Genomic DNA, 17,057 nt, shown 5'->3' on the forward strand with positions numbered 1-17,057 from the left:
GCCATGTATGTGGCCTTGTTTACATTCATGTCTGAAATTCTTTCTGTTAACACTAGAGGTTATCCATATAAAATACAAACTGTGAATCTATTAAACTCTATACCTAACTACAGTATGTTGTTCTTAGCACAACAGTCAACTCATTCAAAAACAACTTTGACAGACACATAACAAACACTAACACCCGTATTCTTAAACCAGACTTTAGTCGTAGTTCGAAGTTCGACTTGAAAAAGTCGAGCTATTAGGCCTACTTCAAATTCGATTCATAAACGAAGTAGTTTGCAGGACTATATACATGAAAAATAATTTTAATTGTTAATTATTAATTTAATTTAACAGTGAAGTACTTTTGATTAACAACAAAAAAATCTTCAAAATATATTTAGGAACCATTGCAGTACGGTAACTTTCATATTTTCTAGGCCTCCAACAATGTATGATCGCGACGAACCAGAATGCGTTGATCCACTGGTTCCTTTAATTACCCATATTGCTAACTGCTCTTATGTGTCGGGGGAGTTTCCCTCTGATCTAAGAATGGCAGCAATCAATCCTATAATTAAGAAACCATCTCTCGACAGTAACCAACTTAGTAACTATAGACCCGTATCGCCAACGTTGAGTAAGATCATTGAACGTCCAATTGTTAAGCTATTTAATGATCATCTGCAGAAGAATAATTTAAATGAACCCCTCCAATCGGCGTACAAATTAGCACATAGTACCGAAACGTCTCTATTAAAAGTTAAGACTGATATTCTCAATGAATTTGATAAATCTCGCGTGGTTATTTTAGTTTTATTAGATATGTCTTCAGCGTTCGACACTATAGATCACGCTACCCTGGTTGATAGATTGAAAAATGATTTTAATATTAAAGACAAAGCTTTAAACTGGTGCAAAGTTACCATACTGGGATCAGAATCAGAATGTACTCCTCTGGATCATGGAGTGCCGCAGGGATCGACTTTAAGTCCATCATTGTTCACTGCATATACTAAACCAATCTCTGACATAATGCAATCACATCGTGTATCATACCATCTATACGCGGATGATACCCAGATGTATGTCAGTTTTGATCCCAGAAAACCATGTGATTTGAACGCAGCAGTAAGCAGGCTGAATAAATGTATTGACGATGTAAGGAAATGGATGTGTGTTAACAAATTAAAATTAAATGACTCTAAAACTGAATTAGTAATTTTATGCCCACCGAGGTGTAAGTTTGATGAGACAAATGTTGAAATTAGGGTGGGTGAACTCATTATATCCAACAAATCTGCTCGCAATCTCGGGGTTGTATTTGATGAAGGACTTAATATGACTGCCCATGTTAGTTCAATCTGCCGTAGTGTTAACAACTGTCTTCGAGGACTAGGGAAAATTCGCAAATACATTGATGTGAATACATGTGCCCATGCTGTCCGTTCTCTTGTATTGACCAGGCTTGACTATTGCAATTCTCTCCTTGGCGGCGTCACTAAAGATAACATTAATCGTTTACAGAAACTTCAGAATCGTTCGGCAAGATTGGTTTACAGTGTACCACGGCGTACTCATACTAGCCCGGTTCTGAAAGAATTGCATTGGTTGCCAGTTGAACAAAGGGTTAAGTTTAAAATTTTAGTTCAAGTTTATAATTGCGTAAATGGTCAAGCACCGGTTTACATGTGTGACTTAATTAGTAGGTATAATTGTCAAAGAGCAGGTCTTAGGTCAGAACACGATCCGACTAAACTCAATGTTCCTCGTGTTCACCGATCATCTGGTGAACATTCATTTTCAAAGCTAGGCCCAGACCTTTGGAATAACCTTTCACGCACAATTCGTGACTCATCTTCAATTATAATTTTCAAAAAACTATTGAAAACCAATATTTTCCCGAAATAATTATGTTCACCAGATGATCGGTCATTGTAAAGCGCTTTGATCATTGTAAAGGCGCTATATAAATTGAAATGTAATGAACCACGCACTTCATAACGTGACAAGAAAGCGCTAGGCCCCCTAAACATTCTGATTGTTGCTATGGCGTGACATAGTTCAAGTCAGACTTGCGCGAAGAAAATAATGTAAATTGTGTACGGTTGTAAATAAAGATGATTTTCATTATTATAACAACATATACCAATGTATATTTATTTAAGCTAATATAAAAATAGATATTTCATTCTTCAATATCTGGCCAATACAACAACTCAATGACTGTTACATTTTTTTTAAACCTCGTTTAAATACCATTTAGTCGACCATTTAGCCTGCCCCCTCGAGGACTAAAAAATTCGATCAAAATCCGTCTCGATTTAGTCAAGGTTGGCCTGATTTAGTCGGCGATTTAGTTGAAGTTCGGTTTATGAATTAGAATGACGTCATTTTTAGCTCGAACTACAACTAAAGTCCGGTTTAAGAATATGGGCATAAGAGAACAGGCAACCCTTACGAGTTTTAGGTCACTGCCTCTTTAACATCACTAAAGGTAAGCATGGTTCTGCTGAGGTCTTAATTTGTTGTTATTGCTTAATTTTATCACCTTTATCAGGGGCGGACGCAGGGGGTTGCCCCAGTTGCCCGGGCAACACCCTTAATTTCATGCTAAATGTTTTTTTCTGTCACTAAATTAAAATTTAGATCCCATTTTATCATATTTAATAACCATTAACGTTATAGAAGTCCAGTTTTGGAAGAGCCTATTTGAATTAAATTGACATACTGCAGCGTAAAATTAAACAGCATATTTTTTGTATGGATATAGGCCTATCATCTGAACATGCTCAGAATGAATTGCTTGTGTGCGTCATGAGAAGGTACGAAAGGCCACACATACTGTGTTCGTGAAAATCCCCCCCACCATGGGAGCCCTGTGGCGAAAAATCCTGTTGTCTACGGTCCTGGATTCGTGGGCAACCCCCTTAAAATAGTTCTGCGACCGCCCCTGTTTATGACACATAATTATTCTAATGTTAAATTTAATGGCTTCTACAGAAATCAAAGTGGAAAGATGCCTGTCACCGTTACCTATATGCATTGAAGAAATTCCCATCAGAATCTTTTGGGGATGATGTTAAAACATTCAAAGAATTGCGTGTGAACTTTTACCTAAATGTATCAAGGTGCAAACGTAAATTAGAGGTAGTGTATATATTTAATATTAACTACACATGGTTATTGCTACCATATAGCATCCAAATTAATTTTTTTTTACACAAGAATGTTTTGAAGATATTGCACAGCCCTTGCTTATTCAGAGGGCTGTAAAGAAAGTAATACATCAGTTGATATTTGAGACCATGTGTGAAGTCGATCAACATTTCCAGTCAAATACATTTTCTACTATAACATAGGAATTTTTTAAATTTTACCTAAAACCTAAATTATAACTTGCCATCACTCCTCCACAAAAATAGAAATGAACTATTTCGACTGAGAGCTCTTGTATTATATAAATAATAAAGGCTTATTAGTGTGATTGAACAAATTTTATGAGGTGAAGAATGATGGTTCACTGAATAAAATTATTTTTGTCCCATTTCACGAATACAAAAAATTCATTATTTGTTTAACACACCTACATACATATTCCTAGGTCTAGCTAGTGTAGAAGTAGATTAGTAATATACCAGGCAACTGAAACTGATCTCAGCCAATTCTGTTTTTTTTCCAACTATTCCACTTATATAATTGTTCCCATTAATGAATCAAAATAATACAAACATTTACTTACAAACATATTTCCTAATCGAGCGTCATTTCTGTAATGTTACAGGCGACACTATTCAATTTCACACGGTGGATGTTCACACAGTTTTTTCCATACAATTTTTTTTTTTTTCGAACAAAAAAATCTGAAAAAAAGTCACATGATCTTTTAATAGTCTAAACTTAAATTTCCTACATTATTGGTCTTTGTTTTGCAGGAAAACAATCTGGCTTTAGATTTTGCAACTAAGGCATTGGAAATAAAACCAAAGTGTTATGAGGCATTATATGCAAGAGCACGAGCTAATAGAGCACTTAAGTATGTACAGTATAATTGTTATATAAACAAATAAAAAATGATGTTATTTTTATAAAGCTCTGTTTATACTATCAAACTTTATGTGATGTGATATGCCTATATATTGACATGATATCATATCACTACCATACTTGGGCACTAACACTTTTTTGTCCATCTAGTTTGATAGTTTAGACTAGGCTTTAGACTTTATCTAGACTTTAAACTTTATCTTTGAAACAAATTTTCAACAACTGTTTATTTAAATTTCCTTATTAAATTTTGTTATTTTTAAGACAATTTAGTTCTGCTTTGCAAGATCTGTTGAATGCATTAAAGCTTGCACCAAATAACAAAGAAATTCGCCGTTTACTTGTACGTGTCAAAGAAGAATGCAAAGAAGACACAAAAAAGCAGGCAATAACAACAGGACTGTCACAGGAATCATTAGTGGGAAGTGGTGACTCAACAGAATAAAAATTAACCATAGTAGTTAAAGGGAAAAAGCATGAAATTTTCCACATTGTGCCCATATTGAAATCCAAGATAACCTGCAAAATATGTAGTGTTTATCAATATTTTATGATTAGGGTATTACAGTATAGTTTATATAACATAACATAATTTTGAATCATATTGTGTACAATTAAGTTAAGACGTAAGAAAAAATACTTCACTTATACAACAATAAAAACAAGAGAAAACAAGAAAAAGAGATTTACATTTTTTTTAAAGCAACATCACAATATCGCAAATACAATGTGATATTTTTGTAGTTACAATTTCTAGTCTAAAATCATTTCTATGTCTAGTAGTATAATATTCATTTAATTCAATGAAAAAAACGGTTCTGTTATGCAGCAGGTAATAAAAATGGCTGTTTTCCCTAAAATTTAAGTGATTTTAATCATTATTTAAAAACATTTGATAATTGGTATAAATGTTCAATATAGGTTGCTCCATCCATATTGCAAAAAACAAAACAAAAACTATCAAGCCATATCACTGATTTTTTAAATTTACGTTTTTACCAAATGTACACTTATGAAAGACCATACATTTCCAACTCATTTTTTCAACCAAATAACGATTTTAAAAAAACAACCAAGAAAAAACGGTCATAAATGCAATTTTGTTTATGTGAATAGAGCAACCTATATTGAACATATAAAAGAAGTTTCAAAGTATTTTTTATCGATGTTTTTTGTATATGTTTTTAAGCAAAATTCAATCCATAACCCTAATTTGTAATGTTAAATTTATTTATTGAAGTGCTTTGAATACGTTGATGAAATTCTGAGATATGGAACTTTGTTAGGAGTAGAACCAGCTTCCAACATTAAATGTTAAAAATATGTTCATATTACCTATTAATTAATTATTAATAATTAATAAATTAATAGAAAACTAGAGAGGGCACTTTTCGACAAGAAAAAAATGTTTTTTTTATGTGCGTTATTATTCTGCTTGAGTTTATTCAATGTACTATATTGTATACACTGTTATACTATTTTATTGGGAATTAATTATTTTTGTGTGAATCATCTTGTTGTTTGAAAGCATATCTGCTTACTTCTGCTTAATTCAATTACCAGGTTGAAGTAAGGTGGAAACACTAACTATATGGCAGAATAAATGTACTCATCATGTAGAACACAGTCAGTTCTACCAAGGTTAGAGGTGGGTGCTACAATTTGAAATAAGTGGAAACATGACTTTTTCAATAGTAAACTCATTACCAGCATTATAAATAAAATTTTAAAAAAATGAGAATGCAAGTAAATATCAGATTCATAGTCTTCATTATGCACAATGATTTCTACTATCACAGATTAAAATATATATATTTTTGTGTGAATCTTCTTGTTGTTTGAAAGCATATCTGCTTATGGGGATGGTGCGCTCCCCTCTGGATCCGCAACTGTATAAATGAATTCATAAGGACATGATGATTATCAAAAATAGTCAATATAATTTAATATTATGTTCATATTTATAGTATCATATTTTTATATTATATCATAGAGATGTTTTAAAACATAGTTTGCGAACATTTAGTTTCAGATATCAGATATCAGACCTTTAATACTTGGAAATAACCTATAATAATTATAAGAATTCTTCTTTTCAATGCCATTATGCGGTTATAAACAAGTACAACAGTATGTAGACAAAGTACACCTATAATGTGAGAACACAAATTTCAATAATTACTTTGTTAGTTATAAACCTAGAGGTTAAATTATTAAGAAAACATTGGTTTATTTTTGATATAAATTATATGTACAGAAATTCGTTCTTCTAGCCTCAGATCATTCCTGCACATAATAAACAACTGATTGATTAAACCCTCATCTCATTCTGTAAAAAATGTATACAAGTATGAGATTCATGTCACTATTAATATTTAACAGTAGGCCCTACAAAAACAATCAAAATAAGTTTTGTAAATTCTACAGTCAATGGCCTACCGATCAATGAATGAAATCACCCAAATTAATTAGTATTAAGTAATGGATATTAGATGAAGTACAGTACAAATACATATTTCAGGAGGATACTTTATGTTAAAGGCGATAATTACAGTTTAAATTTTACCACAATTAAATTTATTCAATTACCAGGTTGAAGTAAGGTGGAAACACTAACTATATGGCAGAATAAATGTACTCATCATGTAGAACACAGTCAGTTCTACCAAGGTTAGAGGTGGGTGCTACAATTTGAAATAAGTGGAAACATGACTTTTTTAATAGTAAACTCGTTACCAGCATTATAAATAAAATTTTAAAAAAATGAGAATGCAAGTAAATATCAGATTCATAGTCTTCATTATGCACAATGATTTCTACTATCACAGATTAAAATATAAAACAATTATGTAGCCATTAATGAATTTACATGGAGGTCTATTCAAATAAATTTAAATAAAATGGTCGTAATATGTCTTGGTCTCCGGTTCGTATATCCTGCCAGTTTGCGTTCAAGAGTACAACAAGCTTACATTTTTAACATGAGCACTGCTTTCTATAGATTATTACAGTAATTGAAGTACATTATTACAGAGATTTTTTAGATTATGACCGGGCCAGTGAGAGGATGATCGACTGTACTACCATCAGTCCTCTTAAACTCCTATTTCTTTGCGTTTCTGTGTGGTTGGATCATTTTGTTAGGTATTTAACATTCCAGATCTTTCCATCATTTAGCTCATATGTAGCATTACTAACAATTCTTTTAATTTTACCTCCAGTATAGAACTTATTACTTGATTTATAAACATATCTCGGATTCTTAATTCGTACCGAATCTTTAAATTGTGGTTTCCTCACATTTTTCTTATCATCGTAATACTGCTTACTTTTACTTTGGAACTTTTTAACTCGTTCCTTTACCTCAGTATTTTTAATTCCATTTTTGTAACTATCTGTAGGTCTTGCATTTAGTGTAGTAATTAATTTACGCTTAAATGTAACCGTTCTGCAGGAGGTATGCCTGTAATAATAATGTGGTGTAGACTGATAGATCATGAGAAATTCTAAAATGGCCTCATTCCAATTCTTATTATTTTCATTGGCCATTTGAATGGTATGTTTAATTGTTCTATTCAGTCTTTCAACTAATCCATTACTTTTAGGATAGTACATACAATTATGTTCTAATGCTCTCCTTTAAATAATTTTCAAACTCTATTGATACAAATTGTTTCCCATTATCGGATACCAATTCATTTGGTAATCCTTCTCTTGCAAATATCTGGTCGAGAAAATTACATACAAATGTAGATGTAATATCATTGGTAAAAGAAACTTCTGGCCATTTACTGAAATATTCAACGAGCACAATAGCATATCTACACTTTCTAGGTCCCTTTTCAAATGGACCTATTATATCAATAGCAACTTTTTGCTATGCATGTTCTGGTAACGCAATTGGTTGTAATGACGCATTGTAAGTTTTAGCTGTCTTATCACTATTTTGACACGGTTCACAATTCTTTTTAGTCGCATGGACGCGACTCTATAGTTCACTATGTCGGTCGGTTGGTCGGTCGGTCTGTCTGTCTGTCTGTCGGTCCGGTATCACTATGCATTGTAGCACGCGACTTAATGGCTGTTGGCCTTGTTTCTACTTACAATTCATCTTTTACAAGGTAGTAAGGTTTCAGGTCTTTCTTAATTACAATGTATCCTAATCTCAAACAATACAAAACAATGTAATTAAACCAATACATATAGGCATAATACTTACACAGTTTGCCTAAAGCACTACCTTCCTAATCACAATATTAGAAATTAGGAATCAACATTCCTAATGGTAATCATACAATCGTTTACTTCTAACAAGAAAAACATGAATATTAACATAAAAAATCATAGCTGTACACTTGATTTAAAGATGTACCACTCTCCATCATGATCAAAATGCATTTAATAAAATCAGCCTTTGTTTTGAAACTTTGATGATAATCAACATAACATTATTATTCTTTAGGGAACCATTATAGAGATCAGTAATTTTTTAAATATGTCCTTTAACTGCATAAACCCATCATCTTGAACAGCAAAGATAAACAATTGACTAATTGATTTACTTTTTTCCACACCACCACAAAAAGACAAAACATTCCTGTTCTGAATACCTATTTTACACTATGTTGAACTCTAGGTTAGGGCTAAGCATATTAGCTAAAGTTTAATTTTAGGCCTAGTATTACGATTGTCGGACGTTTTCACACGCGCTCCAGAATTCTATCGCAATTTTTTTCTTTGCGGCATGTTATTTGATCGGCATATCAGTTACCTTTTGCCGCCAGTTATTGAACTTGTCCTGGCCCGTATCCGGATATTCACCCCCTGGACATTTACCCCCCGGAAAACTACCCCCCGGACAACCACCACCTGGACAACTACCCCCTTAGGACAACTACCCCTTTAGGACAACTACCCCTTTAGGACAACTATCCCCCGGACAAATACCCCCCGGACAACTACCCCCTTAGGACAACAACCCCCTTAGGACAACTACCCCCTGGACAACTACCCCCCCCCCCCCGGACAATTACCCCCTAGGAACAACCTGACTCTGCAACAGTGTATAATAGGTAGTTGACCGGGGGGTAGTTATCCTAAGGGGGTAGTTGTCCGGGGGGTTGTTATCCTAAGGGGGTAGGGAGTAGTTGTCCGGTGGGTAGTTGTCCTAAGGGGGTAGTTGTCCGGGTGGTAAACATCCGTGGGGTACCTGTCTAGGGGGTAGGTGTCCTAGAACCGTCCTGGCCATCGCTGTTTACTTTATTTGCGAGAGGTACACGTGTTGATTTCCTAGAGGATAGAATGTCAAAAATGTCTTTGGCACGCCGCTCAGAGAGAAGTCTGTGCGTTGCTGCTGAAACCAGTTGCGCCCCCACCCCTTTCACAAAATCCTGGATCCGCCCCTGAATTTATTAAATTACCGGAAGTACCTACCAAAAATTGTTATCCTATTGTTTTTCGCAGCTTCACTTGTGTTTTACCGACGGAAAAAACAGGCGTGATACGTCTGTTTGCTAACTGTGTAGCCCGATAGAGTGTCATTTCTATTTATCGTGAATTTTACGTGCGAGCGTACCATTTCCGGCCATCTAGGGGTGTCATTTAACAAAAATTCCCTCGCCACAGGCCCCCACGGTGGGGCCAAGACCCAAGACCTAAGGCCTTGTTCAGACACATGGCGTTAGACCGTTTTAGCGTACGACGCTAAAATAATGTGTGTCTGAACAGTTGGGGATTAGCGTACAACGCGTCGTACAACGGTTGCAGCGTTGTAGTGGAAAACGGTTGCAACGTACTCAACGTTGTATCCAATCAGAACGTGTCCTGTTATGACGCGAAACAAGGTTTGACCTAGGCTGACATCTTGTATCGTCAATGTGTGAGAGATGGATTTCAACAACAAAGGCCAGAATAAATAAGGCCTCAAGTAGTTATATCATCAACGAATATCGATGATATCGATGAATTGGCAAATTACTACAACACTAAACTACTTGCTGCTCTGGATAAGCATGCTCCTATTGTTGAGAAAACTACCACTGTCAGAAGATCGTTACCTTGGTTTGATGACGAGGCTAATGTGTTGAAGAAGCAACTTCGTCGTGCTGAGAAGACCTTACGGAAGTCTGCCACCGACGAAAATAGGTCAGCTTACAATGATCTACGCAATTCATACAAACGTTATCTTCGTTTAGCCAAGTACAAATTCATTAATGGTGCTATCAAAGAAGCTGGCAACAACTCAAAAAAGCTTTACAAGATCGTGTTTGAGCTCATTGGTAGACGTAAAAATAACCCACTTCCACCACATGAAACTGATAAACAGTTAGCAGACGACTTCATATCTTTTTTTATGGGCAAAATAGAGAAAATACGAGAGGAATTGGAACACATCCCTTTGTATGAACAAGAACGGCTAATGGCAAATGAATTTATTGCATTTCAGGAAGTTAGCGAAGATGATGTTAGGAAGTTGATCATATGCGCAAAACCAACAACCTGCTCCACTGACCCCCTACCGTCGACACTGGTGAAACAGCATCTGGATACACTTCTACCACTTATTACAAGGATGATCAACAACTCGTTGTGTAACGGCGTATTTGCTCATAGATGGAAAATATCAGTTATAAAACCGCTTATAAAAAAGAAGGGTGTTGAATGTATCCTCAGGAATTATAGGCCAGTAAGCAATCTGTCCTTCGTATCTAAGCTGGTTGAACGCGCATGCTTGAACCAATTCATAGCTTATGTTGAGAACAATACCTTATTACCGGCGTACCAATCTGCCTATCGGAAAGGTTTTAGCACAGAGACGGCTTTGGTTAAGTTAACCATGGAGCTATAAAATTAGAAGGAGTAACAACGAATTCTAGATTGTTTATCTAATGCCCCTTTAGCCAATCAGAGATAGGCGGTAATTAAGAACATCAAAGATAATAGCAGGAAGTCCCCCGCTGTCGCAGTCGGCTTTGATCACGATCACTTTTCCGTATAGAGGACACCCTCTATTGACTATTTTTTTGTGTGCGTGGAGAAATGAAATGATGACGCCACAGGCTTGGTTAACAAAACAAGCCATAAGGGACATGCGTATTAAACCCATTTGTCTTGCTATAGAACGCTACGGAAAAAGATTATTATCAAAATATTTAAAAAAAAAACCACATTTAAATCGGACTTTTCGTTCGTAAGTTACAGGCATTTAAAGGTAAGAGATATTTGGTTGTTTGTCGATCGTAATTGAGAAAAATTAGGTAAAATAGCTGTTTTAAAATGCTTTTTTTTAATGGTTCCGCATGTTTCCTAACAAAGGACATGTCGTAACTAGTTAGTGTGGGCGGCCCATGTTTTTTCGATAAACAAGCACCGTATAATCTTACAGTTTATTACAAATGCACCAAATAGATTTCATTTTAGCATGTTTTAACTTGAATCCAAGTTATTACGATCGCATGTGACGTATTTTACCTTAGTAACTGTTGTGAAGCTACAGTGTTGTACACTTTAGAAGGGTCTTCTTCCTTTACTAATTCTTCTAGACTTAGTCTTATGCAAGTTAAGAAGGCTAGGCCTAGCTTTAAGTAATGATACATAGAGGCTAGGCCTAGGCTTAGCTACTAGTAATAGTTGTGAGAATCGATCCGGCACAAAAGCCATACTGTACATAAAACTAACTTAAAATTAATCCAGTCTACTAGTAGTACTAGGCCTGGTCCGAGTCGAGTAGGGACCTAACCTAGGTCTGGTTTCATGGCCTAGGCTATTTAATATTTAATACTAAATTGCTAACTAGATGAGAAGCTGTTGCTTATAATGTACCCATGTATGGGGCACATCACTTTTTTTTTTCACATAAAGTTTGATAGTGTAGACATGTCCTTGAATTATCAAGATTAGTTAAATTTTGTTTTTCTTAGTTCACATTGGATATTTTAAGCGATTTTTTTTTGGTTTTATTGCTTTCACAGTGAAGTCATTTGTTGAGTTAACAAAGCTCCTGCTCCAACAACCTAATGTGAAGTATGTGTTGAGCGAAAAATTCTGCCAGGACCCTGTTGAAGAATACTTTTCGAAGCAGAGGGGTGCTGGAGGATGCAACTCAAATCCCACTATCAGAGAATTTTCTAACAACTATCTGACATTCCATGCAACTGGCTCATCGTCAGCATTTTTTCAGAAGTCCAGCAACTCAAACTGCAACAACAACAACCGTGATGATGATTCTTCTTTGGACAGCACTCCACTACCAAAGCGAAAGAAGACCAAATTCTAGAACTGTTCAGTATTACTCTCAAACCAAAAGGCTCTTTTCAGAGCCACCACTTGAAAAAAAGAAATTTTGAAGCTACTGTTTGTCATTGACTTTTTATTTCTACAAAAATAAAACTCATTCATTTTTATTCATACATGTTTTCTATTTACAAATTGCGCCTTAGTATGAACTACGTGCATAAATAACTACTTATTTGCTAGTTTGGTTCTTAAACTTTTTTCCTTTTTTCTAGACACTGAATTGTCAGACCTTTTCCTAATCTGCATGTACACATTAATGAATGCCTTACACCTTATTTTGATAAAGTAAGATGCAACTGTAAGCATCAATTTGGATGATTCTTTGGACGGCAAAGACTGTTTAATTAATTTATCCCAACTGTGAAGTATTTTTTCAGACTCTAAAATTTGCTTTAAAACCTTATCTTTCATAGATATTTCCTTAAATGTTCTTATTGCACCTGCACTCACATTTTTCCGAAAAACATACTCTAATAATTTAAAAAACGTATATACTTCATCATTTACGCGAAATAAACCACCTCTATCTTGGACTGAAATCCAATGTTCAGAATAAGACATAAATCCATTTACTGGTTCCTCCAGCCGTTCTTTTATCCATCCACTTATTATTTTGCACAAGTGTTTATTCAAAACATATGGGATGTACCCTGATACATAACGAAGGACATTTTCTTCCTCGTCGGTCAAGAGATTACCAACGCTTTGTGCCAATTCAGTGGTGGTAGTTGTCTTATTGTTGCGATTGTGCATTAATTTATGTGCAACATTTCGAATTAAAAAGGTAAGGGCTGTGCCACTAACAGTTAAGTTTTTGGAGTCGCTCAATCCATTCCAAGCCTCCTTTAAATTTACATTAAACATGACGCTGTGAACGTTTCTTGTGATTCGTTCATACATTTCTTGACCAAAAGTTAGATTGTCAGCGGAGCATATTGCTTTCCAAATTTCACCAAGAAGCAATTCTTTAAATCTGGTTAAATGTTCATCTGCATTCATTTCTAAAAGTCTATTGACCAAATTCTTCATTTCTAATGAATTCTCAAAGGGACCACCATAAATTGGATGATTCTTCAGTTCATTCAGTCCCTCAGTGAAGATATTTGCAAAGTCTTTTTCAGCATCACATAATTTGTATGTAGATACGGGTCTTTTTTTCTTCTTCTCCTTCTTTCCTAAACGGAAGTTAAAAACCAAAATAATCATTGAAAAATGTAAGGAATACTGTATATAGTAATAAATAATCAACAAAAACATATCAATATATACACCTATATTTTTTAGTACATATTATTATGGATCCATTATTATATCATGACGCTACTGCATAAGTACTTTTGAGAATAAAAATATTGTAAGTAGGCCTAGCCCATTGAGGCTAGGCCTAGCATATCTAGCCTGCTCCATTTTCCTACTTTACTATTAGTATTTCTACACTAGGCTAGTCCTCACTTTAAGGTGACCAGTAAATAATAAGCTAGGTAGGCCCTACTAGGGGCCTCTAGCTAGGCCTAGTACTAGTAGCCTGGCCCTAGAGTTAAGGCTAATTTAATTAAAAAAACAAAAGTCTAATTTACCCTAGGCTAGGCTATACAATTATCAAAATTAAAATATATAGGAAGGCCAAGGCCTAAACAATATTGCCAAAATACCTTTTTTGTCGGATCTATGCAGCACATTTTCTTTGTTGGTAGAGCTAGGCCCATCAGTACCTGTAGGCGGTTGTTCATCTGCGGCTTCTGAAATGGTTGTGCTGCTGCAGCAACGCTCACATCGCCAATGCTCATCTGGGATACTCTCCTCACTCAGCAGTGAGGCCTACACATTTAAAATGGTACCACTTATTCGTACAATCTTTCCCCTCACATGCTATCATTTCTTCGTCATTTTTTCCCCACATTTGCAATTTATTTCTTCTTCGACATCATTAAAATCGAGGTCTGAAAAATCGTCGAGAGTGTAAAAGTCTTCCATCATATTAATTATTATTTTACCACGCGACGATCATCGATGACGCGATGTGAACAAACCGCCGTTGTTGAGGTGCATAGTGCGCATGCTCATACAACAAAATCTGTCTACGCATGCCTAAACCCCGAATGACGTAATGCTTCGTTATCTTAATCATGTTATTCGCTCAATTACACTCGGTAATTATCACTCCTCGTTATCTTGTCGGAAGAGATGATGGTTCAAAGAGATTGATTTTGTTGTTACTCCTTCTAATTTTATAGCTCCATGAGTTAACCAATGACGTACTCTGGAATATGGAGCTGCAAAGGGTGTCTGCGCTGGTATGTATAGACTTGTCAGCCGCCTTCGACACAGTGGACCACGAAGTACTCCTCGACGTTTTGCAGAACAAATTCGGAGTGGCCAATGCGGCATTGAACTGGTTTGATACTTACCTTCGTCCTCGATTTGCCAACGTAACAATCGGCGAAACTAACTCGGAGACAGCCAATTTGTCCTTCTCTGTACCTCAGGGTAGTATATGCGGTCCAGTTCTATACACCATATATGCCAGCACTTTACAAGATCACATCAGTAAGTTTGATATTTCTGTGATGGGATATGCCGATGATCACTCAGTGTATGATTCATTTAATCCAAAGTCTAGTTCTAGTATGGTAAATACAATCACCAAATTACAAGAGTGCCTCATATCCATCAACGACTGGATGAAGTCCAACAGACTAAAAATGAACAGTGAAAAAACAGAGTTCATACTATTGGGAAGCAGAGCTCAACTCCTGAAATGCGAGAAAGATCATATCATCGTATGTCAGGACAGAATACCACGTGGTTCATCTGTAAAATACCTTGGTGTTAATATCGACGACCAGCTATCTTTCAAGAACCATATACGCGATAAATGCAGAACGATAGCTGTTAATTTATACTATATTCGTCAAATCCGCAAATTTCTCTCCAAGGACCTTTGCCAACAACTAGTTCAATCGCTCGTGCTGTCACATATTGATTACGCCAATGCATTGTATTATGGTCTACCTGCTAATACCCTTGCTCCAATGAAGAGGTTACTGCACCAAGCTGCGAAAATAATTGTCAGGAAAGGTCGGTATGACAGTGCAACTAACGCCATGCGATCCTTGCACTGGCTTCCGATGTCTCATAGATGTCAATTCAAAATAGCGTGTCTTGTATGGCGTTCGCTTAAAGGTTCCGCTCCAAGTTACCTGAGAGATATTCTTACTGTGCGGAATGTTTCTCGCAGTACTCGTTCAAGCACCAGCAATTATAACCTGACAATCCCACGAACTAAACGAAAGACATTTGCTGACCGTTCGTTCGCCGTAGCAGGACCCAAAATTTGGAACAGTTTACCAAGTCACATTAAACACTTAGACGACTATAATCAGTTTAAAAAACATTTAAAAGCACTATATTTCAAACAATGTTACGATACTAATTGATGTGAAGCGCCGCTGATTATAATTAAATGTTGTATAAATGTGCGCTATACAAGTAATAATAATAATAATAATAATAACTAGGCTACAAATACAACTGTTAAAATAAACTAGGCTACAAACTACATGTATCAACTGATTACCATTATATTTTCTAACAAATGACATAAATAAATGCACCTTGTATTTAAACATAGTGAATACGATCCCGTCCCCTTTTAGGCCTAGCTAAGAGCCATTCACGCATTTCATTCAAGCTAAAAACTAGCGTGGAACTCATTCATATACAAGGCAGACTAGACTGGACAAGTTTAATGCTAAAAACCCCCTAACTCCTAAAAAATTCAGTAAACAAACAAGAGGGAAGCTGTGTCTTTTTTATTAGCAAGTTAAGGGTTATTTTCAACCGACTGGACTGGACCATGGAGGAAATATACTGTATATTTCCTCCATGACTGGACTAACCACAATTCAAACCATGTGGTTAACACAGTCTCCATCTTCATTTAGGAGGCCTGCTTTATTTTCGTAACAACACGAGGCCTGGGGAAAATGTTTTTTACTACAAAATAAAAACAATAGAAATTTTGCTTTACTATATTTTTGTAAAATAAATGCTGAGGTATGTTTTATTTACAGCACATTTTGTCATAATTGTAGGGCTGAGATCTAGGCCTATATACAGTGGAAATAATGATTAAAACACGTGGGTAAAAAAAGAGCACATGATGCAACTAAAAACAACCTGAATGACGCACTTCCGTTGTAACGATAATCGTACGCTATGGGTCTGAACACCTAATTTTTTTCTCTGCGGTTTGCAATGTGACCTTGCTAGTAACGTTGTACGGTAAAACAGTCTAACGCCATGGGTGTGAACATAGCCTAAGAACAATGGGAATGGATTACAATATACATAAGAACACCAGATATAAATCATTTATGTACACCCAGTACAGCATTGGAATTGACTTGCTATTTTTTAATGAACAAATTACAAAAACGTTAGCTTCAGACACAGGGCCGTAGCCAGGATCAGGGGTTCGGGCACTGTATTTAGGACACGGCCCCTCCCCCCCTGAGGGGAGAATTTGGAAATGGTACTCTCGCACATAACATTCATGATAAATATAGCACCTCTAATTGGTCGGAAAAGACACTCTCATGCAGCATGCTACCAATGAGCAAAACGATCGTATTCGTAATTTTTTCCTCCTCCTCACACACGTGGACTATTTAACCGCCGATTGTTTGATCATTCACTCGGTCGCTACGCCTAGGGGAATCCCCGAAAAA

The 17,057-nt window shown here is 35.8% G+C and overlaps 2 protein-coding genes across 3 annotated transcripts in view; one reads left to right on the forward strand and one right to left on the reverse strand.

The window, feature by feature from the left end:
• LOC144844414 (protein TANC2-like) overlaps positions 1-4,713 on the forward strand; it is a 120,528-nt gene extending 115,815 nt beyond the window's left edge. For both annotated transcript variants that reach the window (XM_078701314.1, XM_078701322.1), the window contains 3 exons: positions 2,989-3,135; positions 3,921-4,021; positions 4,297-4,713. In XM_078701314.1, coding sequence (XP_078557440.1) covers positions 2,989-3,135; positions 3,921-4,021; positions 4,297-4,477 — 429 coding nt within the window. In that variant the 3' untranslated portion in view covers positions 4,478-4,713. The remainder of the gene's footprint in view (positions 1-2,988; positions 3,136-3,920; positions 4,022-4,296) is intronic.
• Positions 4,714-12,389: 7,676 nt separating this feature from the next.
• LOC144852796 (uncharacterized) lies at positions 12,390-14,715 on the reverse strand. Its single transcript, XM_078710778.1, has 3 exons — positions 14,587-14,715; positions 13,980-14,145; positions 12,390-13,502 (listed from the first exon to the last, which is right to left on the reverse strand). The coding sequence occupies exons 1-3, from the start codon at positions 14,713-14,715 to the stop codon at positions 12,493-12,495; spliced, it is 1,305 nt and encodes a 434-aa protein (XP_078566904.1). The 3' UTR covers positions 12,390-12,492.
• Positions 14,716-17,057: the final 2,342 nt, after the last annotated feature.

This window comes from Antedon bifida, chromosome 1 (assembly GCF_963402885.1).
Source record: "Antedon bifida chromosome 1, ecAntBifi1.1, whole genome shotgun sequence".
Taxonomy (NCBI): Eukaryota; Metazoa; Echinodermata; class Crinoidea; order Comatulida; family Antedonidae; genus Antedon; species Antedon bifida.

Coding starts and splice junctions, on each gene's coding strand:
- LOC144852796 (XM_078710778.1), bottom strand. CDS start 14,715: ATGCCGCATTGGCCACTCCGAATTTGTTCTGCAAAACGTCGAGGAGTA. Junction 14,146..14,586: donor TTGCAGCTCCATATTCCAGA/GTACGTCATTGG, acceptor TTAAATGTGTAG/GCCTCACTGCTGAGTGAGGA. Junction 13,503..13,979: donor GCATAGATCCGACAAAAAAG/GTATTTTGGCAA, acceptor ACTTCCGTTTAG/GAAAGAAGGAGAAGAAGAAA.